The sequence below is a fragment of the Mobula birostris genome, chromosome 5, assembly GCF_030028105.1.
Source record: "Mobula birostris isolate sMobBir1 chromosome 5, sMobBir1.hap1, whole genome shotgun sequence".
NCBI lineage: Eukaryota > Metazoa > Chordata > Chondrichthyes > Myliobatiformes > Myliobatidae > Mobula > Mobula birostris.
Genome location: NC_092374.1, coordinates 200,958,099 through 200,976,545, shown reverse-complemented (window position 1 = coordinate 200,976,545; position 18,447 = coordinate 200,958,099). Strand labels below are relative to the sequence as shown.

General features: G+C 46.2%; 2 protein-coding genes and 1 long non-coding RNA gene across 3 annotated transcripts in view; all 3 read right to left on the bottom strand.

Moving 5' to 3' along the window:
- LOC140198469 (uncharacterized) overlaps nt 1-18,447 on the bottom strand; it is a 151,656-nt gene that overhangs the window by 67,021 nt on the left and 66,188 nt on the right. Inside the window, 2 exon segments of the mRNA XM_072259554.1 lie at nt 13,418-13,450; nt 16,114-16,319. Coding sequence (XP_072115655.1) covers nt 13,418-13,450; nt 16,114-16,319 — 239 coding nt within the window.
- On the bottom strand, nt 7,292-8,109 carry LOC140197467 (E3 ubiquitin-protein ligase TRIM39-like). Its single transcript, XM_072257427.1, has one exon. The coding sequence runs from the start codon at nt 8,107-8,109 to the stop codon at nt 7,387-7,389; it is 723 nt and encodes a 240-aa protein (XP_072113528.1). The 3' UTR covers nt 7,292-7,386.
- On the bottom strand, nt 15,144-15,885 carry LOC140198275 (uncharacterized). Its single transcript, XR_011886156.1, has 3 exons — nt 15,796-15,885; nt 15,626-15,717; nt 15,144-15,209 (listed from the first exon to the last, which is right to left on the bottom strand). It is a non-coding gene; the product is annotated as an uncharacterized lncRNA (long non-coding RNA).

Genomic DNA, 18,447 nt, shown 5'->3' with positions numbered 1-18,447 from the left:
TACATGGACTTCAGCAAGGCCTTTGACAAGGTCCCGCATGGGAGGTTAGTTAGGAAAATTCAGTCACTAGGTATACATGGAGAGGTGGTAAATTGGATTAGACATTGGCTCAAAGGAAGAAGCCAAAGAGTGCTAGTAGAGAATTGCTTCTCAGAGTGGAGGCCTGTGACTGGTGGTGTGCCACAGGGATCAGTGCTGGGTCCATTGTTATTTGTCACCTATATCAATGGTCTGGATGATAATGTGGTAAATTGGATCAGCAAATTTGCTGATGATACAAAGATTGGAGGTGTAGTAGACAGTGAGGAAGGTTTTCAGAGCCTGCAGAGGGACTTGGACCAGCTGGAAAAATGGGCTGAAAAATGGCAGATGGAGTTTAACACAGACAAGTGTGAGGTATTGCACGTTGGAAGGAAAAACCAAGGTAGAACATACAGGGTTAATTGTAAGGCACTGAGGAGTGCAGTAGAACAGAGGGATCTGGGAATACAGATACAAAATTCCCTAAAAGTGGTAGATAGGGTCGTAAAGAGAGCTTTTGGTACATTGGCCTTTATTAATTGAAGTATTGAGTATAAGAGCTGGAATGTTATGATGAGGTTGTATAAGGGATTGGTGAGGCCGAATCTGGAGTATTGTGTTCAGTTTTGGTCACCAAATTACAGGAAGGATATAAGTAAGGTTGGAAGAGTGCAGAGAAGGTTTACAAGGGTGTTGCCGGGACTTGAGAAACTCAGTTACAGGGGAAGGTTGAATAGGTTAGGACTTTATTCCCTGGAGCGTAGAAGAATAAGGGGAGATTTGATAGCGGTAAATAAAATTATGATGGGTATAGATAGAATGAATGCAAGCAGGCTTTTTCCATTCTGGCAAGGGGAGAAAAAAACCAGAGGACATGGGTTAAGGGTGAGGGGGGAAAAGTTTAAAGGGAACATTCGGGGGGGCTTCTTCACACAGAGAGTGGTGGGAGTATGGAATGAGCTGCCAGACGAGGTGGTAAATGCGGGTTCTTTTTTAACATTTAAGAATAAATTGGACAGATACATGGATGAGAGGTGTACGGAGGGATATGGTCCGTGTGCAGGTCAGTGGGACTAGGCAGAAAATGGTTCGGCACAGCCAAGGAGGGACAAAAGGCCTGTTTCTGTGCCGTAGTTTCTATGGTTTCTATGGTTTCTACATCTAATAAATTCTTATTAGGACTTTCAGGAAATGTGTGTAATTGAGATCACAGAGTCTCTAATTTGTAAATATCAAAAAAGTGGGTTTTTGGTAAGCTATATTTAGCTGACAACTGCTCAAACGAAAAGAGACATCCTCCAACAAATAAATCCTGGAAGCATTTAATACCCAGTCTATCCCAATCTTTAAAAATTACATCAGTCATAGAAGGTTTAAAAAAATAGAAAATATGGGACTTGAAAGAGAAAATCTCAATAAACCAAAATATTTTCTAAGTTGTACCGAAATCCTCAAAGTATGTTTAACTACAAAACTATCAGTTAGTTTACTTAAAAATAAAGGAATTGACAGTTCGAGAAGAGAGATGATAGAAAATTTATTAACAGAGTTAGCTTCTAAAGAAACCCAAACCGGACAGTCCTCTCGGTTAATATAACAAAAACATGAAATTCCATATATTGACTGCCCAGTAATAAAACCCAAAACTTAGTAAGGCTAAACCTCCATTCTTTTTAGCTTTTTGAAGATGAACTTTATTGAGTCGAGAGTGTTTATTTTTCCATATATATGAAGATATGATAGATTCAAGAGAATCAAAAAAGGATTTAGGAATAAAAAAGGAATAAAAATTTAGGCAAGATATTCATTTTAATAGAATTAATTTGGCCAAACAATTGCAATGAAAGGGGCGACCATTTGGATAGTGCCCTTTTTACATAATACAGCAGGGTAAAAAAAAATTCTTTAAATAAGTATTTATAATTCTTAGTAATTGTTACACCCAAATAAGTAAATTGATTTCTTACAATTTTAAAAGGAAGTTTAGTATTAATTGATACCAAATTATTCAAAGGAAATGTTTACTCTTACGAAAATTTAGTTTATATCCTGAAAACTGACTAAAACAGGTGAGTAAGGAAAGTACGGAAGGTAATGAAGTCGCAACGTTAGAAACATAAAGCAAAAGGTCATCAGGATAAAGTGAAACTTTGAGAGTAATGCCTCTCCTTCAAATATAGAGATACCATTAGATTCTCAGAAAGCAATAGCTAAGGGTTCTAAAGCCAGATCCAAAAGCAAAGGACTTAAGGGACAACCTTGTCGAGTTCCACATTGAAGTTTAAATGGTTTAGAATTCTGAGAGTTAGTAAGAACCCGAGCACAGGGAGATAAATAAAGTAATTTAATCCATTGAATAAAATCGGGCCCAAAATTAAATTTTTCTAAGGTTTTAAATAAGTAATTCCATTCAACCCCATCGAAGGCTTTCTCAGCGTCTAAGGATCTCACACATTCCGATATCTCTTTAGAAGGGGAGTAAATAACATCTAATAAATGACGAATATTAAAATGGGAATATTGATTTTTAATCCAGTCTGATCATCAAAAATAATAGATGGTAAAATATTTTCAATCCTACGGGTCAGAACTTTGGATAGGATTTTAGTGTCAACATTAAGTAAGGAGATAGGTCTATATGATGAACATTCAGTTGGGTTCTTATTATTTTTTAAGAATACATGAAACAGAAGCTTCATAAAAAGATTGTGGCAACCTGCCCAACTTAAAGGAGTCCGAGAGGACTAAATATAAATGAGGTATAAGCAATGAGGAAAAAGCCTTATAAAATTCTCCAGAGAAACTGTCAGGACCCGGAGCTTTTCCTGAGTGCAATGAACATAAAGCCTCGGCAATTCCGTCATAAGAAATAGGTTGAGCCAACTGTTTTCAGTTATCATCAGAAAGTGTAGGGATGTTCAATTGATCTAAGAAATTATTCATTACAGTATTATCATTCGGAGAATCAGAAGTATAAAGTTTAGAGTAAAATTCTCTAAAGGTGTCATTTATCTCTAAATGGTCAGTTGTCCTATCACCATTAGCTTTACAGATTTCTTTAATTTGCCATTTAACTATAAAGGTTTTCAATTGGTTAGCCTATAATTTACCTATTTTGTCGCCATGAATATAAAATTGACTTTTATCTTTTAGGAGTTGAGTTTCAATTGGATATGTTAAAAGAAGATCATAATTAGTTTTAATTTCAACATGCCTTCATATAAAGCAGGTTCTGGAGCCAAGGCATATTTTTGATCTAACTGTGTCAACTGATTAGCTAGTTCAATTCTCTCTTTGTTAGCTTTTTTCTGAACATTACGCGGGAAGTGACTTCTAGTCTTATTATATGGGATGCCTTCAAGGCCTCACGGTCAGATCCACCGATGTCACGCCGGTGTTCTTCTCTGACCACTGCCTTCTGCGAGCCACCTGTCACTTACCTCCTGTAAGGCCATAAGGCAGGCAGGGGGACATGGAAGCTGAACGTAAAGCTGCTGACCCCAGAGAACATTGAGGAACTAGAGAGGGAGGACACAGGTTGGAGAACCTTGAAAGCCTTCTTTGATTCCCCTGTTCACTGTGTCACGTACCCCGTGACAGGAATAAAGAACCAGCAGAGATGGAAAACACTTTGGAGTCCAGTATTGCTGTTACTTAATAATATTTATTAGTAACTACGCAATACAGTAATACACATGTAGATAAATCAAACAGGTTAGCAATGATTATATACATGTAAGTAAATATATCAGTAAATGTGGAAATATATGAAAATCAAGCTTCTTCAAGTCTAGGGGTAAAAAAATACAGTCTTACGTTGATGAGTAAAGTTCAGTTCAGTTCAGTCCGTGGTATCGAGCTGAGTAGTGATGGAGAGAGAGAGGGAGAGATTTGAGTCTTCAGATAAGCTGACGCTATCGATCTTCTCGTTGTCCTCCGAAATCCTTTAAGAGTCACCGCCTATGACCACAACAAAGGGGACCGGTTTTTTGTGGTGGAGCTATCACCCAGGCAAGGGTGGACACATGGACAACTCCCCACCGGTCACTGCCTTTTCTTTTCACTGCAAGAGCCACTGATCAGTCCTCTAAAAATCCACTTCTTCTGCGGGCACAACAAAGCTCATTCAGTGTCCAAAACATGTGCCTGAGGTCTTTTTTATCTGCCCTCCTATTCAACTCACCGTACTGGATACGAGCTGTCACTCAAATAACTCCTCCGTCCCTTCTCTGTGTAAGAAATGCACTAGCATGCCATGTTCTTGGGAAGTATCAACACGCTGCCGAAAAATCATAACATTGATTGTCCATCAAGTACTCGCCCTCGGTTACCATAGCAACTTACGAGCTGCTTGGTGCCATCTCTCTCTCCAACTCAGCAGAAATCCAAAAGTTACTTACAGTGCCTTAAAGTGATAGTCCAACAGTTAGTCTTCATCTCTCTCTCTCTCTCTTTTCAAAACAAGATATCAGTGTTAAGTAACGCTCTCTCTCTCTTTGCAAAAGCACATTTCATAGGGGTAATTCAGGACTCCGTCACAACTGGCGGGAAGCCACCAAGGAGATTATTGAGAGGTTTTTCATTCACAAGGGTATCCAGAAAGCAAGGCAGGAGCAGAGGGAACTGCGTAAACTCCAGACAGAGTTGCAGCAACTTCTCCCTCTGCACTCAAAGGGGTTGGATGTCAGGGAGGAATTGCAAGAGGTGAAGGGCCAGCAAGCCCAGCACCTCGCCGCCGAATCCTCCAAGATCATCTTCTGAACAAGGGTCCAAACCGTGGAGCAGGACGAGACGTGTTCACGCTTCTTCTTCCAGAAGGTGCACAGGGGGAGGTCTGTGATCCACAACCTTAAGGAAGAGGACGGCTCAGTCGCGTCCTCGCAGACAGGCATGTTGAGGATCTGCAAGTCCTTCTATGCTGGTCTGTATGACAAAAAGGCTACAGAATCCACAGCCTCCCGCAACTTCCTGTCATCTATCACGCAGGTCTTAGACGACGGTAAGCGGGAGAGTCTGGATCAGCCACTGACCCTGGATGAGTTGACAGGCTCCATCCATTCCTTTGAGTCGAGTAAGACTCCTGGAAGCGACGGCTTACCGGCTGAGTTGTACTCGACTCTGTGGAACTGGATAGGCCCTGACCTGCTGGAAGTGTACAACGCTATGGTTCTGGCCGGCAGCATGTCAGAGTCCATGAGGAAGGGCATCATCACCCTCATCTACAAGCAGAAGGGGGAAAGGGAGAACATTAGGAATTGGAGATCCATCTCTCTCCTGAATGTGGATTACAAGATCCTGTGCAAGGCTATCGCCAACAGGGTCAAGTCTGCTCTGGGACAGGTGATCCACCCGGACCAAACCTGTGCTGTACCGGGCATAAAGATCTCAGACAGCCTCGCACTGCTGAGGGACACCATTGCCTACGTGCAGGACAGGGGGGTGGACGCCTGCCTGGTCAGCTTGGACCAGGAGAAAGCCTTCGACAGGATATCGCACACGTACATGGCGGACGTGCTCTCCAAAATGGGATTTGGGGAGGGAATCCGGAATTGGATCAGACTGCTCTACACAGACATCCGTAGTGCAGTCCAGGTCAACGGGTGTGAAACAGACAGCTTCCCCATCAGGTCTGGAGTCAGGCAGGGCTGTCCCCTCTCCCCTGTCTTGCTGCATTGAACCCTTCGCCGAAGCCATCAGGAGGGGTGATGCTGCCAGGCAGTGGAGGGACCCAAGTGAAAACCTCTCTGTACATGGATGATGTCACTGTCTTCTGCTCTGATCCGAGATCAGTTCGCAGGTTGATCAGCATCTGCGAACAGTTTGAGCTAGCGTCGGGGGCCACGGTCAGCCGCACGAAGAGCGAAGCCATGCTCTTCGGCAACTGGCCCGACCGATCCAGCGTCCCCTTCACCATCAGGTCTGACCACGTGAAGGTGTTGGGGATCTGGTTTGGAGGGGCTGAGGCGTGCAACAAGAACTGGCAGGAGTGGACTGCCAAGGTGAAACAGAAACTGGGACTGTGCGGAGGGCGCTCCCTGTCAATAACGGGCAAGAACCTGGTCATCAGGTGTGAGGTGCTCTCAGGGCTGCCGTACTTGGCGCAGGTCTGGCCCGTCCCCCGCTCCTACAGCTCGGAAATCACCCGGGCTGTCTTCAGATTCGTCTGGAGATGGAGTGGGTCAGACGGACCGTCATGCACAAGTCCCTGGACAATGAGGGCAAGATCGTCCCCAATGTCGCCCTCACCCTGATGGCCAGCTTCGTATGTGGGTGCATCAGGTTGTGTGTAGAACCCAGGTATGTGGGCACTAAGTACCACTATGTGCCCAGGTTCTACCTGTCGCCCTGGCTACGAAGGATGGGTCTGGCCCCACTCCCGCGCAATGCCCCAGTCAGCTGGTCGTTGCCACCATACCTGTCCTTCGTAGAAAAGTTCTTCCAGGAGAACGCCTTTGAGCACAGGGCCATCAGGCAGTGGTCGACACGTAATGTCCTGCAGGCACTGCAGGAGAAGGATGTGATGGACACAGTGGGGTAGTTCCCTGAGCAGACACTCCAGTTCATCTGGCAAAATGCCTCATCACCAGACCTCACCAACAGGCACCAAGACCTCGCCTGGCTGGCGGTGAGAGGGACCCTCCCAGTCAGAGCCCTCCTGTACGCCCGGAACGTCGTCTCCGCACCCCACTGCCCAGGGGAGGACTGCAGTGAGGAGGAGTCTGTGACCCACCTCTTTGCACACTGCCAGTTCGCAAAGAGGGTGTGGAGGAGGATGGACGGGCTAGTGTCACGTTTTATCCCCAGCAGCTGCGTAACAGAGGACTCTCTGATCTACGGGCTGTTCCCGGGGACGCACACGGAGACCAACATCCGGTGCTGCTGGCAGGTCATCAACTCGGTGAAAGACATTCATTGGTCGCCCCGAAACTTGATGATCTACCAGCACATGGAGATGTCCGTGGGAGAATGCTACCGACTGGCACATTCTCGGCTGCAGGAGTACGTGCTGAGGGACGCACTGAAACTTGGAGCAGCCGCCACAAGGGCCTGGTGGAGAAGGACCATGGTTTAAGGTTCTTCTCCGGTGGGAGTGGGAGGGGTCGGGTGGCGGGGAGTATACCCCTCAACAATGGTGTGGGAAGGTGAACCAACGGAGGGCCACGTGGTTGGCCCAAAGTATGGATATGCAGAGACCGTAAGGGAAACGTATGTACTGTATAGGTAAAGGATTGAGTCATTGAATGGTTTATTGTATATAACTTTATTGCTGAATAAAGTATATTTTGAAATTTAAAAGAAATATTAGAGGTCAAATTATTTCTTATACTGACTTACTCCTGATGCTGTTCCTGGGACCGGACCCGTTTACAGACTTGGAGCGGAACCGGAGCAGATTCTCAGCCACTGGTTTTCATCCCAAGGCCCGAAGAAAGGATAAAGTTTCCCCGTGAATTTATTCCCAGTGAAGGTGTGGAGATGGGACTTGGTCTCCGCGTTGTAAAATGAAACTGTCCCGGACTCGTAACTGAGATAGACTCCCACCCTCCCGGGGATGGGGCCGGCAGGGAGACGGGACACAGGGGAGGTGAGAACCCACATCTCGTCATCAAACCGCCCGATGGTCCAGAATCCGGTCTCCGGACCCAGTGTGACCCGTCCCTTCCTCTTCACAGACTCTGCGGCGACTCCCAGACTCCAGCGCCGACTCCCCATCACCTCCACCTCCCAGTAATGTCTCCCCGATGTGAATCCCTCTGATCCCAGCACACAAGCCCGGTCTGTGAACCTCTTCCCGGTGTCAGGGAGATCCCTCCGGGTCCCGGTGTATCTCACACTCTTCCGATCCTCAGACACCTCGAGCCACGGATTCGCCGTTTCCACATCCAGGGTGACAGAGACTGGGGGGAGAAGCAGAGAATTAGAGAGTCCCCGGGGATCGGGGGGAGACTCGGGCAGCGCGGCCCCGGGACCGGGGGAGAGGCCGCTCGGCCTCAGGCACAGTCGGGTGGCTGACAGGACCCTTTCCCGTGGTTTTACCCAAACACAGCGGATGGACAACCAGCATCTTCCCGAGATTTTCCCCGACATGGAGATTGGATTTTTCCTGATCAACACACACAAAATTCTAGAGGATCTCAGCGGGTCAAGCAGCATCTGTTAAGGTTAACAGTCAATGTTTCAAGCCGAGACTTTTCCTCATAAATGGAAAGAAAGATGGGAGATAGCATTGGAAACGGGTATGAGGAAGGGGTGGAGCAACAAGTGGATCCAGATGAGGATGGGGTGAATAAACATTGGAGGCGTTTAAGAGGAGGTCAGGCAGAATACATCCGTGCCGACCAACTCGCTTTAATGAACTAGTTCAATTTGCCTCTATTTGCCCATTATTCCTTTAACCCTTTCCCACCCACGTACCCATCCAGATGTCTTTTAAATCACTGTAACTCTATTCACCTCTACGGTTTCCTTTGGCAGCCTCCCGAACTCCAGGAAAACATAGAACATAGAATAGTATAGCATGTTACAGGCCCTTCGGCCCACAATGTTGTGCCAACCTTCAAACCCTGCCTCCCATATAATGCCCCCACATTACATTCCTCCATATACCTGTCTAGTATTCTCTTATACTTCACGAGTGTATCGGCCTCCACCACTGATTCTGGTAGTGAATTCCACACACCAACCACTCTCTGAGTGAAAAACCTTGCTCCAATATCCCCCTTGAACTTCCTACCCCTTACCTTAAAGCCATGTCCTCTTGTATTGAGCAGTGGTGCCCTGGGGAAGAGGTGCTGGCTATCCACTCTATCTATTCCTCTTATTATCTTGTACACCTCTATCATGTCTCCTCTCATCCTCCTTCTCTCCAAATAGTAAAGCTGTAGCTCCCTTAATCTGTGATCATAATGCATACTCTCTTAACCAGGCAGCATCCTGGTAAATCTCCTCTGTACCCTTTCCAATGCTTCCACATCCTTCCTATAGTGAAGCAACCAGAACTGGACACAGTACTCCAAGTGTGGCCTAAGCAGAGTTTTATAGAGCTGCATTATTACATCGCGACTCTTAAACTCTGTCCCTCGACTTATGAAAGCTAATACCCCATAAGCTTTCTTAACTACCCTATCCACCTGTAAGGCAACTTTCAGGGATCTGTGGACATGTACCCCCAGATCCCTCTGCTCCTCCACTCTACCAAGTATCCTGCCATTTACTTTGTACTCTGCCTTGGAGTTTGTCCTTTCAAAGTGTACCACCTTACACTTCTCCGGATTGAACTCCATCTGCCACTGCTCAGCCCACTTCTGCATCCTATCAATGTCTCTCTGCAACTTTCGACAATCCTCTACACAATCTACAACACCACCAACCTTTGTGTCATCTGCAAACTTGCCAACCCACTCGTCTACCCCCACATCCAGGTCGTTAATAAGAATGACGAAAGGTAGAGGTCTCAGAACAGATCCTTGTGGGACACCACTAGTCACAATCCTCCAATCTGAATGTACTTCCTCCACCACCACCCTTTGCCTTCTGCAGGCAAGCCAATTCTGAATCCACCTGGCCAAACTTCCCTGGATCCCATGCCTTCTGACTTTCTGAATAAGCCTACTCTGTGGAACCTGTCAAATGCCTTACTAAAATTCATATAGATCACATCCACAGCACTACCCTCATCTATATGCCCAGTCACCTCCTCATGGAACTCTATCAGGCTTGTTACACACGATCTGCCCTTCACAAAGCCATGTTAACTGTCCCCGATCAGACCATGATTCTCTAAATGCCCATAGATCCAATCTCTAAGAATCATTTCCAACAGCTTTCCCACCACAGACGTCAGGCTCACTGGTCTATAATTACTTGGACTATCCCTACTACCTTTTTTGAACAAGAGGACAATATTCGCCTCCTTCCAATCCTCCGGTACCATTCCCGTGGACAAAGAGGACATAAAGATCCTAGCCAGAGGCTCAGCAATCTCTTCTCTTGTCTTGTGGAGCAGCCTGGGGAATATTCCGTCAGGCCCCAGGGACTTATCCATCCTAATGTATTTTCACAACTCCAATACCTCCTCTCCCTTAATATCAACATGCTCCAGAACATCAACCTCACTCATATTGTCTTCACCATCATCAAGTTCCCTCTCATTGGTGAACACCGAAGAGAAGTATTCATTGAGGACCTCGTTCACTTCCACAGCCTCCAGGCACATCTTCCCACCTTTATCTCTAATCAGTCCTACCTTCATTCCTGTCATCCTTTTTTTCTTCACATAATTGAAGAATACCTTGGGGTTTTCCTTTACCCTACTCGCCAAGGCCTCCTCATACCCCCTTCTTGCTCTTCTCAGCCCTTTCTTAAGCTCTTTTCTTGCTTCCCTTTATTCTTCAGTGGATCCATCTGATCCTTGCTTCCTAAACCTCATGTATGCCTCCTTCTTCCACCTGACTAGATTTTCCACCTCACTTGTCACCTATGGTTCCTTCACCCTACCATTCTTTATCTTCCTCACCGGACAAATTTATCCCGAACATCCTGCAAGAGATCTCTAAACATCCATCACATGTCCATAGTACATTTCCCTGCAAAAACATTATCCCAATTCAAACCCTCAAGTTCTAGCCTTATAGCCTCATAATTTGCCCTTCCCCAGTTAAAAATTTTCCTGTCCTCTCTGATTCTATCCTTTTCCATGATAATGCTAAAGGCCAGGGAGCAGTGGTCACTGTCCCCCAGATGTTCACCCACTGAGAGATCTGTGACCTGATCCGGTTCAATCCCTAGTACTAGATCTAGTATGGCATTCCCCCTAGTCGGCCTGTCCATATACTGTGACAGGAATCTGTCCTGGACACACTTAACAAACTCTGCCCCATCTAAACCCTTGGAACTAATCAGGTGCCAATCAATATTAGTGAAGTTAAAGTCACCCATGATAACAACCCTGTTATTTTTGCACCTTTCCAAAATCTGCCTCCCAATCTGCTCCTCTGTATCTCTGCTGCTACCAGGAGGCCTATAGAATACCCCCAGTAGAGTAACTGCTTCCTTCCTGTTCCTGACTTCCACCCATACTGAGTCTGCAGACTTTTTCCTGTTTATGATAATGGGAACCATAAGGAGAGAGATGGATGGCAGATGGAATCAGAACCAGATGGGGAGGAGGTGGAAAGCCTGTGGTGAACTGTGTGTGTAGATGGAAACAGAAGGTGAAGGAGGATGAATATGGGTGATAAGAGTCCCTTTGTCTCCTTTCCCACAAACCCATTCCCCACAGACCCTAATTAGGACAGAGAATGAATTTGCAGAGACCCTGGAAGATATATTTGCTTCATATTTCACCACAGGTGAGTTGCTGGAGGGTGGCCCAGTTTGAGCCTTTAGCTTCTCCCACCATTCACCGAGGTCAATGCTGATTGGTGTGTTCGGGCTCAGTCTGACGATGCTTCAATGTGGTGGTTTGATAACAACAGTGAGACTCGCGAGTCCAGCAGGGGGCAGAGCTGAGTCAATCAGACTGCGGTCACGGACAGGTCAGACACGGTGAGCGGCACGAAGGACTGGTGTATTTTTCTGACAATCCCTGTCACCACAGTGATACCAGATTTTATTCCCTTTAATGTCATTAATGGAATATTAATTCCAGAGCTACTGTGGCAGGATTCAAGAGCATGCACGGACATATTTTTCTGGTATGAATGGGATCAGGACGCTGTGGTTTATCTAACAGTCCTGTGAAGTGGTTATATTTTGCCCCAGTGTTGGTGTGTTCAGGGGTGTGACATCTCCAGATGATCACGTGACAGTGATGCCTCCCTGCAGGTGGGGTTGTTGCTGGAATAAACTTCACTTCCCCTTCAGCCTATTCTTACAGCCAAATCTTGGGTCTAATTATTAATTAATTGTGTCTGGAACAAGAGAAAAAGGATCTGTATGTCTTACCTCACTTAATGCTGTCAAACGCTTCTCCCAACGTTATGTCGAACAAATAGGGGTGATAGAATTTTTCAGCCAGTAGGGCATAATCTGTCACTGACAATGACTGGGCATCATCACTGATCCTGTAAATATTATACAGCTGGTTATAAACTGAGCATCAGCAAAGATTGAACTATTTTACAAATCCATACAGAGTTTCAGTAAAGACCATGTCCTACCTTCTCTTCCGACGAGCTTCCTCCTGAAATAAATCAAACACAGATCTCAATTGACTGAGACTGACCATTGGCATCGCAATAGCAGGGATCTGAGCCAAGTTATTAAAAGTTGCCAGGAGCTGAGGAGGATGATGGCTCCTAACGGCAACTGCTTTGATCGCATCTTCGGAAACTGCTCTATTTCTATCTTTAGTATCTCTATTTCACCCTTTCAGGGTTCTTTTGAAGACGCTGACCAGGAGTTACACGCTGCCTTTGGTTCTTTGTGGGAATGAGACACAATCCCTGGGTCTCACGACCGGCCGCTGTTTGATATATCAAGGACATGGCCTGGAAGACTAGCACGCCTTCAGAGATCCGAGATTATGAGGCTCTGGAGGTGGGCAGACTCGAGGTCGGTGCCTCTGCGGGGAATCGGTGTGTCGTGGGAGATGGAAGATCGAAAGCAACAAGCTGGCTGCCGGCTGTGTGAACTGAGACCTGAGTTCTTTTTTTCATTCATATTTATTCAGTGAGGACCTCGCTCTAATGGAGTGAAAGGATAGATAAGTGGGGGTATAGACTAAGAACAATGACTAACTAGTGATCAATCACTTTGTGGGGTCTTAGCTTACTGTTTTGGACAGTCAAAAAAGAAGCTTTTCCCAGCAACCAGTGACGTACTAGTCATTGTTCTCTAAAGGTAGGCAAAGACTCAAATAAGGAACTATCTGATCATGCAGAAGCTTCTCAAGGTATCGCTTGATATGGGAAGTATAGTGTAAGGGCTAGAATGTTCTGCAGAAAAGGAGAAGGTGTCCAAATGAGGAACTGATGGGCTAGTTTTGGCTTAAAGTAATTATAAATAACTAACCAACCAATGATTATTTTACATTTAATTGTATCTTAGCATGTGATTGAAATGATTCTAATATTGTCTAAGCTTGTAATTGTAAGATTTCCTGCTACCTGATCAATGTTATAAATTGTGGAGAATTGTGTAATTCGGGGGCAGTGTCTGGACTGGCTCTTTTGGGAGATCAGTCTGTAACCTCCCCCATAGCATGCTATGAGTAAAGAATAAAGGTTTGGAAAAAAAAATATGTGCTTTAGTGTACTTGTGGTACAATTGTCTTTGCATTGGTCAGTCCAGTACGACAGCTCACTTCCTCCAGGCACATCTTCCCACCTTTATCTCTGATCGGTCCTACCTTCACTCCTGTCATCCTTTTGTTCTTCACATAATTGAAGAATGCCTTGAGATTTTCCTTTAGCCTATTCACCAAGGCCTTCTCATGCCCCCTTCTTGCTCTCCTCAGCCACTTCTTAAGCTTCTTTCTTGCTTCCCTATATTCCTTAATAGACCCATCTGATCCTTGGTTCCTAAACCTCATGTACGCTGCCTTCTTCCACCTGACAAGTTTCTCTGCCTCACTTGTCACCCATGGTTCCTTCACCCTACCATTCTTTATCTGCTTCACCGGGACAAATTTATCCCTAACATCCTGCAAGAGATCCCTAAATATCCATCACATGTCCATAGTATATTTCCCTGCAAAAACATGATCCCAATTCACACCCACAAGTTCTAGCCTTATAACCTCATAATTTGCCCTTTCCCAATTAAAAATTTTCCTGTCCTCTCTGATTCTATCCTTTTCCATTATAATGTTAAAGGCCAGGGAGCAGTGGTCACTGCCCCCAGATGCTCACCCACTGAGAGATCTGTGACCTGACCCGGTTCATTACCTCATACTATATCTAGTATGGCATTCCCCCTAGTCGGCCTGTCAACATACTGTGACAGGAATCCACCCTGGACACACTTAACAAACTCTGCACTGTCTAATCCCTTGGAACTAATCAGGTGCCAATAAATATTAGGGAATTTAAAGTCACCCATGATAACAACCCTGTTATTTTTGCACCTTTCCAAAATCTGCCTCCCAATCTGCTCCTCAGTATCTCTGCTGCTACCAGGGGGCCTATAGATTACTCCCAATAGAGTAACTGCTCCCTTCCTGCTCCTGACTTCCACCCATACTGACTCAGAAGAGGATCTTGCTGCATTACCCACCCTTTCTGTAGCTGTAATAGTATCCCTGACCAGTAATGCCACTCCTCCTCCCCTATTTCCCCCCTCTCTCTATCCCTTTTAAAGCATGGAAATCCGGGAGTATTGAGAATCCATTCCTGCCCTGGTGCCAGCTAAGTCTCTGTAACGGCCACTACATCATAATTCCATGTATGTATCCAAGCTCTCAGTTCATCACCTTTGTTCCTGATTCTTCTTGCATTGAGGTGCACACACTTCAGCCCTTCTACCTTACTACCCTTTATTCTGTTTCTCTTTCCTCAAAGCCTCTTTGTATGTTAGATCTGGCTTTACTCCATGCACATACTTGCTGTTCTCGCATGATCTTTATCCTCCTCCACCTCTAACACTTTATCCTCATCTGCTCTAACCCTCTGATTCCCCTCCCCCTGCAAATCTAGTTTAAACCCCACCCCCCACCCCACAGCAGCACTAGCAAATCTTCCCGCAAGGATGTTCGTCCCCCTCCAGTTCAGGTGCAACCCGTCCCGTCGGAACAGGTCCCACGTTCTCTGGAACGAGGCCAATTGACCAGAAGCATGAAGCCCTCCCTCCTGTACCAGATGTAGAGATGTTGTGGGAAGCCAGTTTGGGACAACGACAATCCTGAACAGTCAAGGTGTCTGCATGGTGAAAATCAGTTTACGATTACAGTATTTGAGATAAAATACAGCATTTTGTGGCTGTGCACTTTTACAGAACCAAACTGAAATCTCTCACCATGAGGAATATGATATTGTCTTGTCGATCCATCTGTTCCTGTAACTTTGAGATTTCCTCCTGGATAGAATTTAAATTCTCTTGAATCTCTTGAAGATTTTTTTCATTGGATTCAGAATCTTCTCCTCTTCTTCCCTGAGATTTCGGAGCACGTGCTGCTCTTTCTCAGTGAGAACCCGACGCAGTTCAGCAAAATGGGATGTGATCTGGGACTGAAGGCTGTGTGACTGTTCCTGACAAATGAAAGGAGAGGCTAGTTTACTATTTGAGGCTATTTTTTGTATTTCTTTCTGACATGGAAGGACTATTCAGCCCATTAATGCCTCTGCTAGTTCTCAGAACAATCCCCTCCAACACATTCCCCCACTTCTCCCTGAAACATGCATTCCATCCCTGACCGACAAACTCCGACCTGATTCACACACCACCCACAATCACAAGGTTAATTACAGTAGCCACTTTACCGTTCAACCAGGCAATGTCGGCTAAAGGGAGGAACTGGTTATGGGGAGAACATGCAAACTCCACGCAGACAGCTCCAGGGGTCAGGATCGATCCCAGGTTACGGGAGCTGCGATACTCTGCTATTCTGCATTAAAGGCAACAAAACTACAGAACGAATTTGTAAATTCTGCTCAGGAAGTCTCACCCGAACTCCAGAAATCTTCTCTTTCTGTTGTTCCATTTCCTCAACATCTGATTTCTTTTAGTGAGAGAGTCTAAGAAAGATTTAACCCGATCCTGGGAATCAGAGAGTGAAGACATTAGACCAAAATATGCAACTAACTAAACAACTGATCAAAACCTGGTTAATTTTACCTTGTAAATTTCAACGGCTTCGTTAACCGGCATGAAGTTGTGAGACTTGTGTTCCCGCGCAGTCGCGCAGATCAGGCAGATCAGTGTCTTGTCCGTCTCACAGAACAGCTTCAGTTCTTCCTTTTGAGCTTTCTCAGAAAGATTTGCTAAGGCCCGATTGACCCTGAGTGTGCGGTCTGCAAACTCCTCTCTACATTCCGGGCAGGAGTTTCTCTCCTCCCTTTCCCAACACCGTGTGATACAGGAGCGGCAGAAGTTGTGTCCACACTCCAGTATAACCGGGTCGGTGAAGAAATCCAGGCAGATGGGACAAATTACCTCCTCGGTTAAACTCTCGACCTGTTCTTTCGAAGCCATGTTAACTCCCGGCACTTCCTGTTTCAGGATCCTTTCGCATTCGTGGTGGTGTGGGGGTTGGGGGTGGCGGGGGCGTGTGGTGGGGGCGGCGTGGATGTGTGACTGCGGTACGCCGGCGGTACCGCGATTGTCCACTAGGGGCGCTGCAGTCTCGGGAATGAAAGTTCCTTTTCAGTGAGCAGGAATCGTGTTCATTTCCACAGCAGGGATCAGAAACACATTAAACAAGGCTAACATAGATAAAGCCGGAGAGAAGAGCTTGGTTCAGTCTACGGCAGAACTGAAGGGACAAGTCCTGAAACGAGAGACACAAGGGACTGTAAATGCAGGAATCTGGAGGAACTAAGCAGGTCAGACAGCATTTGTGGAGAAAAATAGACAGGAGATATTCTGGGTTGAGACAGTCCAGATGAAGGTTCTCAGTTCGAAATGTCGATTGTCCATTTCTCTCTACAGATGCTGCCTAACCCTCGGTGTTCCTAGTAAAGCTCGGTTTTTTTTAGATTGAGGATTAAAGGGAATCAGACTGAGCTTAAAAAACGGTGATTAATGTAAATTTAGAGCAACTATTAAATCAGTCAATGGTATGGAACACGGGATGTGGAGAGAATCTGCCGTGAGGATATTGCTGCTGTGGCGATGACAAAGATGCGGCTGCAGGAATCACCACAGGACTGGACATTGTACGTCACAGTGTGGAAAACATTCAACTCCTGATTTCCATTTCCCTTCTTGACTTCACCACATACAGCCCGGCTGCAAAGGTCCGGTCTCACTTGCTCTGAACAGGACCCACATGTGGAAATGATTTCCCCCCTGCCTGTCTTCTAAACCCCGTCAGCCCCAGAGAGCAGGGGCAGTGGGCTGGAATCTCCACTCACAAACACAAGAGGTTTTGCAGATGCTGGAATTCCAGAGCAACACACACAATATACTGGAGGAACTCAACCGGTCAGGCAGCATATGGAGAGGAATAAACTGCGCTTCAGTCTGAAACGACGACTGTTCTCTTCTCCAGAGTTGCTGCCTGACCCCCTGAGTTCCTCCAGTATTTTGATTGTGTTGCTCTGCAATCTCCACGTCACTGAGTCTGACAGTCTTCATCAGGCACCTTCCACAACAGCAGCTCGAGGGACAGAGGGACTGGTGGTTGGATTGTGGGTGTGGGGACCAGTCTGCCACTTAAATATGGTTCAGATGGAACAGCACAGAAAGAACCTGCCAGACAGCAGTGGTGAGTTTCAAGAACAAGTCAGTTTATTCCGACCCTGTTACAGTGAATATCGGGGAACACTTCGAGTGTGATCTCAAAGATACTCCACTGAGTCAATGATCTTACGGGTTCCTGTTATACAATGGTGACATGTGGATTCATCAGGAATCTATATTTCTCTGTAGCGTGTGATCTTTAATTATTTCTCTGTGGTCTCTCTCTATCTCACTGACAACCATTTCCCAGTGCTCTCTGTAATTCATTGTTTTCATCTTTGACCCTGTTTTCCTGCCGTGACTCTCATTATCTGATGATAAACTCTCCTGCCGTGGTCTGCAATCCAACCTCCGTCTGTTTACCTTTGATCCAGTGAGCTTCGCCTTGCTGACTGAACACATCCACAGTCTAATCACTGTACTGACTGTCATATCGTCACCTCCCAGTGACCTTCTCCCTGGGTCTAATTAACTTTACGCAAACACGAGGAATTCTGCAGATGCTGGAATTTCAAGCAACACGCATCAAAGTTGCTGGTGAACGCAGTAGGCCAGGCAGCATCTCTAGGAAGAGGTACAGTCGACGTTTCAGGCCGAGACCCTTAGTCAGGACTAACTGAAGAAAGAGCTAGTAAGAGATTTAAAAGTGGGAGGGGGAGGAGGAGATCCAAAATGATAGGAAAAGACAGGAGGGGGAGGGATGGAGCCAAGAGCTGGACAGGTGATTGGCAAAAGGGGTATGAGAGGATCATGGGACAGGAGGCCCAGGGAGAAGGAAAAGGGGGAGGGGAGGGGAACCCAGAGGATGGGCAAGGGGTATAGTCAGAGGGACAGAGGGAGAAAAAGGAGAGTGAGAGAAAGAATGTGTGTATATAAACAATGGATGGAGTACGAGGGGGAGGTGGGGCATTAGCGGAAGTTAGAGAAGACCCAAGACCCCATCCTGCAGGCCTCAAGACCAAGACCCCAGCCTGCAGGCCTCAAGACCAAGACCCCAGACTGCAGGCCTCAAGAGCAAGGCCCCAGCCTGCAGGCTTCAAGACCCCAAGCCGGTCTCCAAGCCTCAAGCCTCAAGACCCCTAGTCT